This window comes from Fukomys damarensis, unplaced genomic scaffold (genome assembly GCF_012274545.1).
Source record: "Fukomys damarensis isolate Sample0158 unplaced genomic scaffold, DMR_v1.0_HiC HiC_scaffold_34, whole genome shotgun sequence".
NCBI lineage: Eukaryota > Metazoa > Chordata > Mammalia > Rodentia > Bathyergidae > Fukomys > Fukomys damarensis.
In genome coordinates, this window is record NW_022900946.1 from 18,082,294 (window position 1) to 18,099,115 (window position 16,822).

Consider the following 16,822-nt stretch of genomic DNA (forward strand, 5'->3'; position numbering starts at 1 on the left):
CAGGGGTGCACATCCCAAGCCCATGAGTTTCATTTCTTAGCAAAATCATTACTGAGAACGTCAGACTTGCATACAGAGGAGTATTTGTTCCTCTTACCTTTCCTCTGTCTTTCTTGATTAAAACCCATGTGTGATATTTGTAGTTATCAAACATCAATATTTGGCATGGATTTCAGAAATGGAGACGGGGGAAGGAAGGATTCTGACCATGGCTGTAAAGGGCAACACCCTGAGAGGCTCCTATTACAGCCACCAGAAGCAAGACTCGTGGCAGAAAGGATCTTCCAGGCCACACCCAGCAGCTTCGGAAAGCCAGTGAAGGGCTCAGCTGAGATGCTGGATCTCGCCAGGAAACCCAGCTTCCTCGGCGGGGTGGGGAAGAAGCAGAAGGCAGCTGTGCCACAGACCTGACAATGCCCAGGCTCGGAGGACACTGTGGCCCTCTTCGCCGCAGAGCTCAGAGCAGCCCAGCTCTAACTGGGCAGGACTGAACCAACGGTAATAACAGTGATCGATAATAAGAAGCGGAAATAGTCTTCCTGGAGGAGGAGAGGGGCTCTGTGATACGCTTCCAAATAGGACGAGCCACCCGAAACTATCCAGGGGCCTGTCCTCGGCTCACAGCTTGGATTTAAATTGCACGCTCATTACCCAGATCAATGGATATTATCTCTCTTACCTCATTCTTATGCCATCTCCTAAAGCTTTGCCTGTATTCGCAAATCAACCCAATCACCCGATGTATCAATTATTTTACAGAGGAGGAAAACGCGGCACAGAAAGGCCAGCCCACTGGCCCAGGTTCCCACAGCAAATGGCAGAGCTGCGAAGCAATGCCGCAGTCCTCTTCCTGAGTGTGTGCGTGTGTGTGTGTGTGTGTGTGTGGCCACTGCACCACGCTGCCCTCTTCATCATGTGGCCATGGCCGGACCCAGCATCTCCACAGAAAGAAGGACTACACTCATGTGAGTGAGTTTCTGATGAGCCGACGATGCCTACAGGCAGGTTCAGAGGGGATACTGGCCCAGGTTCCCACAGCAAATGGCAGAGCTGCGAAGCAATGCCGCAGTCCTCTTCCTGAGCGTGCGCGTGTGTGTGTGTGTGTGTGTGGGTGGCCACTGCACCACGCTGCCCTCTTCATCATGTGGCCATGGCCGGACCCAGCATCGCCACAGAAAGAAGGACTACGCTCATGTGAGTGAGTTTCCGATGAGCCGACGATGCCTACAGGCAGGTTCAGAGGGGAGGCAGAGCCGTAGGGCTCCTTTGATCACAGATGGGCCACGGCAACCTTGAGAGGGGAATGGGAAGGTCAGTTATCTAAGGTTGGGCTGGGAGAGGCACAAGGGGGCTCTCAAGGGTGTCTCGAGTCCATAGGACTGACTCATTCATCGGTTACAGCAGCAAGCATCTCGAGAGCACACACCATATGTGAGGCTCCCCATCAGGCAACAGGGGAAGAAAACGTCCTCATTCCCAGGCTGCAGTCTAACACAGAAAACCTGTCACAGATTTGGGGAATGGCTGCAGAGATCCCCCCGCCCCGCCTTACCTGGCAGGCAGCAGGAGGGAAATGCCAGGGACACTCTCAGGCTGCAGACCCCTGTGATGGTGGCGCCTGAGGTCGCAAGCGCCACTTAGCCCTTCATCCCAGCGAGCCCGGCTTGTTCTAATCAGAGCCACGTGGCCAAATCCACGGGCAACACTGGAAGGGAAAGAATTTAAGCTCCCACATCTCAGCCCTCCGAGCGTCAGCTTTCTCCTTCTGCTCCTAATGCCATTATCTCGTCCGCACACGTGGGGTTCTGCCGAGCAGATGCCACAGCAAGGCACATTAGTGATGAGAAGCAGAGTGCGCCCAGGAGCCCAGGTCAGGCGGGCGACCCGCCTGCTCCCGTGCGATGCCTGAGGGCCCACGGATTCCTCCTGTCACTCAGCCTCCTGAGCCAGGTCCCAGGCAGCTCTTTCTAAAATGCAAATTGGGCCAAGACATTCGCCAGCTTTACCCCCTCTGATAGATCCACACCGATCACAGCAAAACTTGGCAGCCTTGCTCAGTGCAGAGCAGCAGGGGGCACCCACTTCTCCTGCAGACCCGGACAGGGGGCTGGGTGGAAGTCCGCGCCGTCACTTCCAGCACTAACTACTCCATTTGCCTGGAGACCAACCCTTACCATCTACGCAATGGACAACGCCTCGTTCTCCTACAGGCCCTGCCCCTCTTCCGTGGAGCCTCCCCAGTGACCTGTGCATGCCACCACGGAGCTCTGTGTTCTGCCTCCACCAGGAGGCAATCTGACCGCACCCTGTCATGGGCTCCTGTGTACTCATCATTGGCCTCTCTGTTGACAGTGCGCCTTTGAGGGCAGGGCATGTGTTGGCTTCTCTGGGCATCTTCCAGTTCTAGGCAGGACCAGAGCATAGTTTATCTAAGGGGAAAAGGAGGAGAAAGGGAGAAGGAGGTAGACGGGGCATTCGTGGGTGGGGATCAGTGCACCAGGGCCAAGAAGAAAGGTTCTTTAGACTGCTTTGCCTGCTTGCCTGTGATGGAGGGTTTGGAGTCCAGACCACGGATTTGAGGCGTGAATGCAAGCAGAAGGGTAAACTGAGCACAGCCTACAGCCAGAAGACACAAGGAGACCAGGGTTGGAGCCGAGGTGCAGGCCAGGTGGGGACTGCAGGATGGGGCAAGGCCACACAGTCAGGGAGGTGAGCACTCTGCCCGTGCCACACACGAGGCTGTGGAAGGGCGCTCCAAGGAGAGCTGCAACCACCAACCAAGACTGAACAGTTAGATGGGGTGGCATGGCAAGCTCTGCTGACATCAGAGAGTAGAAGAAGGGATGAAAGAGGACAGGGAGCGGAGGACAGAGGTGGCTGGAACACTGAGGGAAGGGAAGCATCAAGGACGGGCTGCTCAAGAGCCTGGAGTGGCCACTCTGCATCTCCAAGAGGCACTGCCCAAGGGACTGTGCTGCCACTGTCCCCTCCTGTACCTGGGGAAGAGGTCACCAATCCATGGAACCCCTCCCTCCTGCTGACCATGGGATCCTTTCCCTGTTCCTATCTCACTGGCATCTATAAACGCAGTGTCACCTGGTTCCCACACTTGGTTATAGGCATCACAGCCTGGGACAGGGCGCTGAGAGCTGAAAGAGGCTGGGGGACCTTCATCTTACAGATGAGGAAGTCAAGGTCCTTGGAGAGTTTCTGGCAGAAGTGGGAACGAAATCCAGTCCTGTGTACCACAACTTTCTTCTATATTGTGCTGGCTCTTGGCATATGAATCAGGGAACCGACCTGCCTGGGTTCCCAGCAATTACGAACCAGAGCAGAAATGACAGGCATATCTGCCTCCAGAAGAAGGAGGCTTAGCTTTCTGTTGTTTCATTTTTTTCCCCCTCATTCTAGAATCTCCCATCAAACCTTAGTCGGTTCTAAGCAGAATAAAGGCTGGGCGTGTGGCAGGAGAGCACAAGCACGCAGAGAAACAAATGGGAGCTTCATCTCCATCCCTCGAAACAGCACAGATCGCTTTTGCTAAATTCCAAAAGGTGGCAGCATTCCATTAAATATTCATGTGCTGCTCAGGCTGCTGTGGGGGTCTCCTGCAGAAGCAACCTGGCAGGTACTACTTACAGCATTGAGGAGGCCAGGAAGGGGCCAGGAAGGCTATAGAGCCCCACAGTGAGGGGTCTGGTGCTGGGAGGAGAGATGCTGAATAGCCAGTGGCGCACAGGGCCCAGGAGGGAGAGGCTCCACTCATCTCTGGACCCTGTCTGTGTGGATGGACCCTGGAGTAACCCCAAGGTCATGTCGCGTATGGCCCTTTCCACTAGCACGTGGGCAAGGCCCATGACCAGCCTACACAAAACATAACAGGTGCCACACTCATGGGCGCGCAAGCATGTACGTATGTAAGATTCCATCTTGCCAGCAAGCAGCAAAGATGTAAGCAATCAGGGCTTACGTGTGTGTGTGTGTGTGTGTGTGTGTGTGTGTGTGTGTGTGATCCCTGGGATTGAACCCAGGACCTTTGAACTACAGAGTCTCACCATGCTGTTAAAGTTGCCCAGGCTGGGCTCATCCTCCTGCCTCGTCTGGGATCACGGGCATGCCAAAGGAGCAGCCACAAGCAAGAGGTTGTGGGCCACCACTAGAAGCTGAAGGTCCCAGCCCATGGTCACAAAGAACTGAATTCTTCCAACAAACAGCAAGCTGTCCATAAGATCCCAGCCCTGTCCCTGTGAGGTGATAAGCAAAGGACTCTGCTCAGCCTTTCCCAGACCTGTGACCCATGGACACTGTAAGGTGGCAGGTAGTGCTGTCTTATGCAGCCCTGAGAAAGGAATATGGTGCATTTCTGTTACGGGAAAGTAAAGAGGTTGTAAAATAAGGCTCCAGAACAAAGCAGAACACAGAAATTAGAGCTTTGCCACTTAACTGCACTATGTCTCTAGTATAATCAACAAAGAAGAAAAAGAGGAATCATCACGTTCTTCACACTAGGACAATACCACCTCCCTAGTTGAGGAGAAATCTGACCCTGACTGGCTCCAGAGGGAGTGGGAATCTGCAAGTTGTCATCTCTTTCCCATAGCCCTTTCATCGTGTGTGACCAACTAGCTGCAGATAACTCCAGAGTGGAAGATGAGTTTGTTGCATCCTCCCAGCCAGTCACCTCCACACAACCATTTCATCTAGTGCCTAAGCAGAGGCCTAACCTGTTCCAAAGTCCAAGGAAAGCATGGCTGTCTTAAATGTATGAAGAGGCCGAGAAATGGGTCTCCAGTCTAGCATCTTCCAGTGGGATCTTCCACAGGTAATCAACAGGTGTGATGTTCACCTCACCTGCTGACTCTACAATCAGACCCACGTGGGAAATTCAAATCCCCAAAGTGCTCCCAGCATCACCATACAAAGCTAGGTGGCCATACCTTCAGCTCAACTTGTCACAGCTACCACCAGATCTGCGTTGGGTTCTGATCCATTCCCCATCAGTGTGAGGCACTGAGTGAGTCACTGTCCCGAGTATCAGGTTCCTCCTTTAGGAACAAGGGCACAGCGAGAGTCTCCTCCATGGACAGAGTGCCTGAGAAATACCAAGAGTACTGCTAGCCAACACCCATGTGCCTGGCGAGGCTGGCTGCTGCCATGACTATCCCTTCATTCTGGATGCAAGGGAGATGCATCAGCCACATCTGGGAGAGACTTCCGGGTAGAGGCACCAACACAGATAGCTGGAGATCACACACAGCAGAGCAGCTCTTCCTACAGGGAAAGGCACGGGAGCGGTGAGATGCCTGGGCCTGCAGTGCTCTGGGTCTCCTCCCCGGGCAGCTAAGGACCAGACGTGGACCTCAAGGCCCCAACTCGATCTGGTCATCCTCCTGTTCACTCCTGCAAGGGGATGCCAGCATTTCCATGACAACAATGAGAATCCGATTTCATCCAACATCAGCTATCCATGGAAACCTCCTGAAGATCCCAGAACCTGCTGCTTGATCTTATAATCTAGTCATCATCAATATTAGCATTCTCACTACTACCTCCATGGAAAATAACTGCTCACTATAAAAAAATAAAAATAATAAATCTGGAAGAGTTCAAAGAAAAATATAAAACCCATCCACTGCGCTGAACTTTCCATCTGCCTCCCTGACATCTCTGTGTTCTGAAAAAGATCTATGAATATAATTGCACATAATTGGAATCATATGATATATGCTGTATTTCCCACTCCACAATATGTCACAAGCATCTTTCCAAGTCAATAAACATAAATCCTCACCAGGAAACCCTAGTAACAGCTTGGAATTGGGTTTTATGGATACACACAATTTACTTAAAGCACCCCTTATTGATGGGTATAGAGGGTACATCTTTTTTAAAATGTATTTTGCTACAACAATCATTTGCTCAGTAACTATATAAATACATCTTCTCACACATAAAATCATTCCCCAAGGTGCAAATTCTTGTAATTTCCTGGTCCCCCTCTGAATGCCACAGAGTTCCAGAGAACAGAGTCAGAAGAATGGCGTCAGGCCAATGCACAAACTTGCAGACAGGGCAGGTAGTAGCTCAACAGTAGAGGGCTTGGCTAGCAAGCACAAGACCTCAGGTTTCATTTCTAGTACGATAAAAAAAACTTTTTTTAAGTTTTCAAGCCAACAACAGTGGTGTACACCTGTAATCCCAGCACTCTGGGAAGCTGAGGCAGGAGAATTGCTAGTTTGAGCCCAGCCTGGGCAACTCAGAAATTTGGCTAGATCTTGTCTTAAAATACTGTAGCTCAGTGTGAGGACCCTGAGTTTACTCCTTAGTGCAAAAAAAAAATTTTTTTTAAGTAAAAAAGAGTGATTATTGTTACGACAGAGGTACACCGCCATTCTGACGTGGTTGGAACAACATGTGCCTGTCACCAACACAGATCGAGAAAATGACCCCTTCTACGTGTGACACATTCTAGGGGATTCCAGCCAGGACCCAGATCGGCAGCACTGGGGACACCAGGGCTGGGAAAGAGGAGCAGGTCAGTCTTCACGGCTGTGATCTCAGCTAAGCACGAACATCCCCACAGCCTCCTGCACTTCTGACTAAGAAAAGTTAATCATAGTCAGTGTGGAGCTATAGGACATGGTTATCTCAAGAGCGTGAAGCCTGTGGTAGCCCCCACGGCCCATCCCCAGGTACTCACACCTTATGTGGTCTCTTCCCACCACCTCATGGGGACCGCTGTGTGACAGACAGGATGCAGAGGCGGTGACAAGGACCATACGAGGCCGTGGCTTCTACTTTGCTCTCAGCCCTGTGTCTCTTAGACTCCTCACCCTAGCCGAGGCCATCCACCGTGTCAGGAGGAGACCTCGCAGCTCTGTGCAGTGGGCTCCCGACAATGGCTGAGTGTGTGGACCACTGCGAGGAGATCCTCTCACCCCAGCTCATGCAGGGCCTGAGCCAGGGCCCACAGGAGCCACCCCCAGAAACCACAAGGCAGTAATGGCTCTAAAATCACCATGTCACATACAAGAGAGAGTTAACACAACACCTCCCACTCTGTACATTTCCTTCCATCACCAACTGGGGAGAAGACGCCACACACTTGGGGCAAAGCTGCTAGACTCTTGGGTGCTCTGGACAGGGTGAGTCCAGCTGTGTGATCTTGGGACACTGTTGTGCCCCTCTAGAGTATCTGTCACCTACCCACCCGACAAGGATGGAACAAACCTGCTTACGGCGTCACAGAGGGGACCTCATGAGAACAGAGGCAGATCCTTGGTCAGCTGCAGAGTGGGACAAGAAAGTGGGAATGCACCTGCCATTGCTCACTGCCTCTCTCCTCCTCTTCTTCCTCCACCTCCTCTTCTCCCCGTACCCAGCACCACAAATAAGCACATCTTTCAGGGGACCCACCAAGAAGGTTGGTTATAAAAGCCCAACTTTAAAAGTCATTTGGAGGGAGGAGACAGAGGCCAAGTCTCTGACAGAGGCAGTCATTAGAGATTCCAGTTGGCACAAAATGTCAGCATAAGGCAGGGGAGGGGACACTCCAAACATGCAGTGCTCAGGTGGGACAGTGCCCAGGGCTAAACGAATAGCTTTGGGTAAAGGGATTCATTCTCCATCCTTATCACTATGATAATATCTTATCCTAACTATGTTACTGTTACTTCTACACCACATTTTCTGTAAGTCAACCCACTTTTAAAATTAAACATCTTCAAAGGCAGTCTCATACTACCACCATAAATGGAAATCCAGTATTTCTTTACTATGGTGAAAGGATAAGCATGAAGCCAAATGCAGAGTAATGGATGAAGCTTTGAACAAGGCCTGTCGCCACTTGAAACCACAGCCAGGCCAGACAGCACTGAGAGGCGTAGCGCCAGTGAATATGCACCTGAGAGGCGGTGCACAGGTGAGATCAGAAGTGTCACAGCAGGGGCCTCCTGGCCGCTGTGTCCACTGAGGGACACATAGGAACCCGAGACTGGCATCATCCACAGTCTTGTGCCCTGAAGACCCCAAGTGCTACTGCCTCGTGTGGGTCTCCAGGCACTCAGTAAGCAAACTGGCACTCCCACGGAAATGCCGGACCATACTCACGTCTTTCTTTCTACCCTGCAACCTGGGGCCCTCAAGGCAGCAAGGAAGGGCCCAGCTTATGGTGCTTACACCCACTATCACCCCTGGGTGTGATCTCTGGCTGGACCTGGACCTTTTCTGAGGGCTGTGTGCAGCCTTCCTGCCCTGAACTAGAGGCCCAGGACATGGCCCTAGCTGTTTCCTGATAGAGGTGGTGCAGATGCTTGGGAAATTTTGTTCCCCCCAAAACCGGTTACTTCTCCCAGCAAGATCTGCTTCAGGTTTCACGGGGAAGAATTCCCCGTGCTTGATGACTCAGACCAAGGAGACTGAAAAGATGCAAAAGTCACCTCCAAACCCACTCTACTCAACCACTCGCTTCTACTTACAGGGTCCTGTGGGCTGCTCGTGGCGCTGGGCAGGAGGACTGGAGTTTCAGGCTTGCAGTCCTGGAAAAACAAACAAGCATAAAAGCGTTGGGGGACCAGGCTGAGGAAATAACCGGATTTAGTATAATCACTGAGTGTCCATCCCTGGTTTCCCAGGCTGCCCTGTGTCTCAGGGGTCTGGACCCACACTGCCCCGTCCAGCAACCTTCTGTGGTCACGTCACAAGGGAAATGTGCTCTCGGGGTAAAACACACACTGGATTTCGAAGATACCATGAAGAAAAGGAATGTAAAAAAAAATCTCATCATGACTAACATCTCATCAACAGTTTTATATGGATCACATCTCAGAATGGTATTTAATAATATGTAAAATATATTGTTATGCTTTTAAAAATATAAATATACTTTATGAATATCTAAAGAAAATTTATTATTACAATGAATTTCATTGGTTCCTTTTTACTTTTTCATGTGGCTACTAGAAAATTGCAAAGTGCATCGGTGATTCTCCTGGCATCTCCGTCAGGCAGCGGCGCAAAGGTAGGTTTCCCTCTCTGTGTGGACACTCCAGCCCATCCCGAAGACGCAGGCAAGCTTCGTAGCCACACCCAGCTCACTGTCACAGGGGGCGGGGTCACCATCCCACGTCTCACAGCACCAGTGCTGGTACGGACCGATGAAGCCCCGCAGCACCCTGTGCAGAGTGCTGCATGAGCACCCTCTCCCTTCCACCTCACAGGAGGGCCGGTCTTCGCTTCAGTCCCTCTGGAGGGGGGAACGGTCCATGGCACCTAGGACCTGAGCAAGCCTGCTGAACACCCAGGCATTAGCGGCCATCGAGATAGTCTTCCTCCGATGGCTTCGTCCTTGCTCCAAGGGACACAGCATGTTAAAGCGGTCGCTGTCCGGTGCTTGGGACACGTTCTGGACTAAAACATGCCAGCAGAGCCTGAATCCCAAATCTTCATTAGCTGAGGGTCACTGGGCTGTGATCAGGACTCACTCATAAACTTGAGCAAAAGACGGATGTGTGTCCATGCACGGGTGTGCACATTCACACATGAGAGAGAGAAAGAGAGCGACCGACAGACGTGGAGAGCGAAAGACGCAGAAGGACAGCCGGAGAGAGAAACAGGAAGCAGAGCCACCAAGGCTTTTCTGGGCCTCCCAGGCTCGGCTCAGAGCCCAGGGGAGCCCTGAGATCATGGTTTCACAGAAGCTCTGAACTCAGTGAAGAAGCTCACACTTCTTGTCCCTTCCTTTTCAATAGTTTCCCAGCAGATGCTGGTCATGGGAAGATCCACTAACAAGAAAACCAAAACTGTCTGCCCATCTCCAGGTCTTGAGCCCAAATGCAGAGACCATGGGGTCCTGCCTGCGCCCAGACTTCCTACACCTCATCCAGCTCACTTTAAAAAGGACTCAGGGTCCCTGGTTCCAGGGGGCAGAGGCTGCACCCCACCCTCCCCAGCCACTTGCTCGTGGGATCCTTCTGCTCTGTGGCTCCTCCTAGGCCTTCCCAGGCCCTGTGACCGGGCATGCACTTGCCTAGTGCCACTGCTGCTTAGCAGGGTCCCTATGTTGTCCTGCACAAAGCAGCCAACTGTGCCAACACTGCATTTCTCTCTCCCTCCCACCTTGGAGAGAGTGACAAACACGTGCTCATGCACCCTGAATTAGACTGAGCAGAGTGAATCAGCAGAGTGCTGTCTCTCAAAAGCAGGAGGCAACGGCTGTCCGGCTCACGCCGTTCTAGTTACCAAAAATCTTGATTTTTCTTCCTGAATTCACACAATGAATTCCCACATCTGATGACTAGAACTGATACACCCTATGGGAACTTGGAATCTCACTAAGTTGCCTAGGTAGGACTTGAACTTGTGATTCTCTTGCCTCAGCCTCCCTCGGTGCTGAGATCACAGGTGTATACCACTGCGTCCAACTAAACCCTTGAAATTCCTTGCCCTCTTCCTCCTCAGTTTACAGCATTTGAAAGCTGGGGTACAGATGTCCAGAAATGAGGACGGAGCCAATGACTAGGGCAGAGAGTCCAGAAGGGTGACGGGACACATAATCTCAGGGACTGGGTGACACTAGTATCAGACCCCACAGAGCAGGGAGGAGCAGCAGGAGAATGTGGTATGCTTTGCATAACAATGACTTGGAAAGGCCAACACTGTAGCCAAGCTCCCCATGCCTGGACAAAGGGCATGAGTCAGAGGTAGGGTAAGGGGCCCGGCATGTTCCCAGCATGGAGTGAGTGAAACCTAGCCCAAATGGGGAAAAGTTCCAAGCTCAAGCCATAGCTGGCCAAAGCCATCTGATCAATGAGCAGAGATGTGGGGTCAGGGCCAAGGTAGGTTCCCAGGGGTGGAAACAGGAAGAACTGCCAGAGCCAAGGCTGTGGGAGACAGATGTGGGTCAGCAGCTCTAAAGGATACCAGGCCACCCTAGCCCAGTGGCCCTAGACTATTCAGCCACATGGCATTGATGCTCCTCTTGGGAAGACTGGATGTAAGAGAGAGCACCTGAGGAGCCCACGATGCCACTTCCCAGCCCTCAGCTGGTCAGAGACTATATCCATCTTTACAGAATTTAGAGTCTGCATTCTGAGAGGCAAAACAATCAAAATATCTCTGTAATTCATGGGCTTACCGGATGACGTAACATAACCAAACGTGTGTGTGTGTCTTAGTCACTTTTTTGTCACTGGGACAAAGTATCAAACACCTACAATTTAAAGAGAGGGATTTATTTTGGCTCACAGTTTAGTAGGTGTAGTCCAAGCATGGCTGGCTGGCTCTAAGGCAGAAATGACATGGTGAAAGGCATGGAGGAAGGAAAGCTCTTCACCCCATGGCAGCCTGGAAGCAGGGAGAGAGGAGAGGCCCATGACAGGGACTCACCACCAATGACCCATCGCCAACCAGGCCTCAACTCCTAACCACTCATTTAACTATGAACTTGTCAACAGATTAATCCACTGATGACTATATCACCTCCATGGTCTAATTACCTTTCACAAGCCCACCTCTGAATACATAAGATCTTTAGGGGATATTTGCATCTAAACCATAACAATGTGAGGTTTTATATAATCTCAGAGTAACAGAGAAGAACTTTCTAATTTTGACTCCCAAAACCCACAGCATTAAAACAGGATTATAAATTTTTCATACACAAAATATTATGCATCAAACATGCCACCTTAAAGTATTAGAAAATGAACTAAGTGAAAAAAATTAGAACACACCGAACAAAGTAGTAATTTCCTTCATTTGTAAAGAAATTCCCAAATGGATGAGAGAAACACCAAAGTCAAAACAAAAGACAAGCGCCAAAGACAAAAGAAATACAAGTTATATCATTTTTTACTGAAATTAACAAAAGCGAAAGTTGGATAAAGTGTGGAAGTCAAAAGAGTGTAAGGAAATACAAGTTTTTAAACATGGTAGAACAGTACATTGGCCAATAGTGTATAAACTGGTAATATTTGGATTTGCAATTCCATTTCTTGGAGTTTCTCCTATTTACATGCTGGTACATGGTTACAATAATCCATGCTGAAGATTCTCAGTGAAAATCTTTTATCATTATAAAATCTTGGCAACAACATGAGCTCATTATACAAAGGCCAAGAAAATCCAGACAATCTCAATAAATTTAATGAGGCAGAATTGTAGGGAATGATGGGGGGCCAGTAAAATATACAGCAGTAAGTAAAGAATTACCACATCTGCTCACTTTTTAAAAAACATATGCATTCCTAGTCAATGCACTGAGGTCCCCAAAAGATAGAGACGAGGTGAGAAAGCCACAGTGAAAATGGACAATTTTGAAGGGAGGAGCTGTTTGTCTGCACAGGATGGAAAAGGAGATAAACTAATTTTTTCTCTCCTGTTTCTTTAATTTTGTACTCTGGGTATGCACTGAAAATGATTGAACATATTATTCTATGTTTTATTTGATTTTGAAAAGAAAATAATTAAAGGGAAAAACACATGTCAACACCAGCCACAACCCTCTACATAGAGATCCAGTACCTGATACTTACTGCAAAAAAAGCTTGCATAATATGGCAAATAATTAATAATAATTAATTAGAATCACTTGGGAGAATTGACAAGGGTCCTGTCAATGGGTTGGCCATACAGAAACGTTGGCACTGAGGGCCACATCTTAGTGGTTGTGCCAGAAACTATAAATCAGTGGCACACAGGCCACTGCTGCTGCCATGTTCCCAGGACAGGCAGTACTAATCAATTGCTGCATTGTATTGCTGAGATGGGTGTGGCCTCAGAATCCAACCCCACACACTCAGCAGATGCCACCATTCCCAGTGAATCAATCCGGTACAGAGAAGTCATACCTGGTGCAAAGCCCAGAAACCTGGAAGCACAGCCTGCACTCACAGGGTTCCTCGGGACCCATCCAGTTAGACTTCATGTCACCTGCCTCCTTCCTCTGCACATGCCCAGCTTCAAAGCAGCCAGCTCCCCAAGGCCCCGCATCACCTGAGTCCCCACTCCCAGCCTGTCCGCAGGTCCAACTGCCCAGAGCCCTTCCAAGGACACCGCACAACTTCAACAGAACGTTCAGGCTGCCCCGGTCTCCTCCAACTCAGAAATTCTGCATGAATGTCGGATTAAGCTCTCCAGCCCTCTGCTTTTAAAATGAGAGATAAAATTTAGCTCCTCATTCCCAGATGTTAAAACCTCTGCTTCTCCCCAGGGCAAAGAAACCGATGTGCGTTAAGCTCCGTACTTTTTTCCCTTGGAACACCACTACTTCCAGCAATTTATTTGACTGACTATGCCTGCTATTACCATGTAAATTGTTTCAGACTGCAGGAAAAAAAAAGGTATTAATCTCCTCTCAGTAAGTCATAAAATAAAGAAATCAATTTCAAGGTCAATTTAGCCCAAATAACACCTGCTGCCCCCTTTTTTTTATTACACGCAGGCTCCTCTGAAACACTGCGCCATCGTCAATGGCACCAGAATGCAGCCACCAAAAACCTGGTCTGCTCTTGTCATTCAGGACAGTGCCAGGGGACCCTCCCCAGTGGCCACAAGTGTAACTTTGGCATGACAGGTCCACAGGATCCAGCAAAGCGGGCCTCTGCCGGTCAACAGGAGTCAGGTAGAACTGGGTTGTAGGTTTCATCTGGCTGGATGGCTGTGTGACTCTGGGGAAGTGAGTCACCCTCTCTGAGCTTCAATGTCTGTGTCTGTAAACTACTTAAAATAAAGCAAGGGCGAGATGCTATTACCGGACCTTTCAACCCAGTCCACTGTGGATTTTGCCAAAGGCCAGACATCCTGGGGAACCAGGCACTTCTGTGTAGTTAAACATCATGTTGTGGCTTGAATATGGTTTGTGTCCCCCAAGGGACCGTGAAATCAGAGGATTGGTCCCCAAGGCAGCACCACGGAGAGGTGGCACTGTTGGGAGGTAGGGATCTACGAGAGGGCCCGGGTCCTTGAGTGGGATCGCAGAAGGTGGCTCCCCTGCATCCCTTGGGGGTCTCCCCGGCTCCTCTGAGCCCAGGTGGCCTCACTGTCCCCATCTGCTCCTGGCTCTGTCATTCTCTTGCTGCCCCACGCTCTCCTGCCACTGCCCTCCAGCACCCTCAGACCACAGCCAGCTCCACCCCAGGCCCTCACGCCTCCCAACGTTGTGCCGCCTGAGCCCTTCCTGGATGAGGGCAGCTGTTCCGGGGAATCCGCCATAGGGACACAGAACTGACGGCCACACCACAGCTGTGGGCAGGGAGCTCTGCGGTAAAGGGACAGCCTCTGGGGTCCTCGCTGCCTCTCTGCCCCGTGACCCACAGCACTAGGGCTTTGCCCTCGCCTGTGGAGAGCAGAAGTCACAACATAGCCGACCAGTCTCCGTATGCTGCACTCAAGAGACATACTCAAGTCTGCCTAGGAACAGAGCCGAGATGGTAACCACCACACAGGTGCTCCTTCTCCTACAGACTCTGAGAGCACACAGAGGCACCCATGGTTCATGTCCCCTCCCTCAGTACCCGCTAGGAAGGTGGCCACACAGTGACCTCACCCAGAGCACGGCCAGCTGCTCCTCACAGTGGGGCACCAGGAGGCCAGGAATTCCTGGGCCATGTGGTACCTTTTGCTTAGTCACTTGGGAGCTGCCAGCCTGTATCCAAAGTGGCTGTCCCTTTTACATCCCTGCCAACCCCAGAGCACGCGTCATACCTGCATTTGCGGTGCCGGCCACCCTAGTGCATTTGAAGGTACACTTCGCAGAGACACCGACTTCAGGTCCCCAACAACTGAGCACGCAAACCCTCCGTCTGGGCCTTCACTGGCTGCTTGTGTCTCTTTGGAGAAGCATCTGTTTGGGCCCTTCTTTTAATTGGGTCATCTTACTGTTTAATGCTAAGAGACTTCTAATATCTCCTAGGTACAAATCCTTGTCAGATATGACTCCCAAGTGCCATCTCCCATCCTGCGTTGTTCTGTCATTTTGAACAACAACTCAGCGGCTTGGTCATGTCAGTCACACACAGCCACCAAGGGGCCAGGCCACCGTTTCTTTGCAGAGCTTTCCACCCAGACCTCTAGGGTCTGTGACTCAGGCTTTAGTTTTCCTGGCTCTTTTGCAGGATTGACCAGGGAAGGGCAGAGAGCTGGGCAGGACAAGAGGGCAATGGAGTATCAGAGGGGCGGAGTGGCCAACAGCATCACCTTGGAGAGGACATCTCTCTCGCCCAAACCCTGTCCACGCTGCCTCTGGCCTGTCCTTCCCTGACCTGGGGGCAGTGACAGCGATGAGTGCTGGAAATGTCCACCACATGAGGAGGAAAGCAGAGGCCAGCAGGGGGCGCTCAGTCCTGGTCCTGGCACCGTCCGCACCAGTGGTCTCCCAAGTGGCTTTGCATCCTAATCGCTTGGTGCTTGGTTTTGCTCCCTACCACAGTCCATGTCTGGGGACCTTGATTTCCCTTGGGGCCGTGCTAGGAGCTGGGGCTGGCAGGACTGTCCCATCGCAGGACAGAGCCCACGGGAAGAGACGAGCTCTCCCTGCAGGACGGGACTGGCTGCTGCGGGAATGGGTGGCTGCAAAGCCACCTGCCTCTCGGTCCCTCCACCGGATGCTGTCGCTGCACCAACCCAGAGCCCTTCCGCTTCCTGCCCTCAGAGCAAAACTGAACATCGATTTCCTGTTTGCCCTGAGGGTACTCGTAGACAGCAGGGCCCACCAGAGATAACTCACGCAGTCCTGACCTTACCCCCAAGGTCTGCCATGAAATATCTCACTTTCATTATTATTTTCATATCCCTCTAGCATACCGATATTCTTTGGAAACAGAGACGTCATTCGGTTTATAACATTCTGGTTTTGGTAGTGGTATTGGTAGTGGTTTACAAAATTTACAAAAATACAGTAATTCCTGATTACGGAAAGTTAAGTGAATACTGGTAGCGAGCTCGACTTTTTGGAATAAGACACCCAGGGAGCTTTCAGAACATATTAACAAACTACTAGAAACAAGGCTGCCCGCAAAACAGAAACATACTGTCTCACAGAGAGGCCAGAAGTCTGGGGTCAAAACGTTGGCAGGCTGAGAAGGGAGGCCGAGGCAGGAGGAGAGGAAAGAATCCTCTGCTGGCTTCTCTCTCAGCCCGGCAGCAGCAGGCTACCCTGGAGGCTCCCGGGGTGGAGACACACACAGCACCCTGAGTACCAGTCACGACTGCCTGGAGCAGACTCCTTAGAGAAGTCTGGGTCACCACTCTAGATGGCAGTGCCAGACTGCCCACTAGGAGACCCCACAGTTCTCCTGTACCTCAAGGTCTCTGAAGCCTCTGGGGACTCCAAACAGAGACAAATGGATCAAGACACAAGATATTATCAAAGGAAGAAACAGCTAAGCGCAGAAGGCAGCCACAGACTAAAACAATGTCGGCAGAGACGAGCAGTGGAAACCCCACAAACGTCTGTCGAGGGCGTGCATGTGAACGAATGTCCTCTAGCCTCCTTGTGGAATATTACTGGGCCATGAACAGGACCGAGGCACCAGCACCTGCTAGAACATGGATGAACCTTGAAAACATCACACTCCATGAAAGAAGCCAGTCACAAAAGCCCACATAGCGGCTGATTTATTTATATAAAAAGTCCACTACAGCCAAATGCAGAGAGACAAAGTAGATTAGTGATCTCCAGCGACAAGGTGGAGGCGAGCACCAGAAATAAGTGCTTAAGGAAATGGGATTTTATTTTGGAGAGAGGAAGCTGTTTTGGAACTAGACAGGGATGGGATTTGCACAGCACCCCAAAGGTGTGAAATGCTAGTGAATTGTGTGCTTT

The 16,822-nt window shown here is 50.8% G+C and overlaps 1 protein-coding gene across 1 annotated transcript in view; it reads right to left on the minus strand.

Annotated features, from left to right (window-relative positions):
• Window positions 1-16,822, minus strand: part of Rbfox1 (RNA binding fox-1 homolog 1) — a 1,859,632-nt gene that overhangs the window by 1,752,303 nt on the left and 90,507 nt on the right. The window contains exon 2 of the mRNA XM_010644147.2: window positions 8,478-8,537. Within this exon, the coding sequence (XP_010642449.1) occupies window positions 8,478-8,537 (60 nt within the window). The remainder of the gene's footprint in view (window positions 1-8,477; window positions 8,538-16,822) is intronic.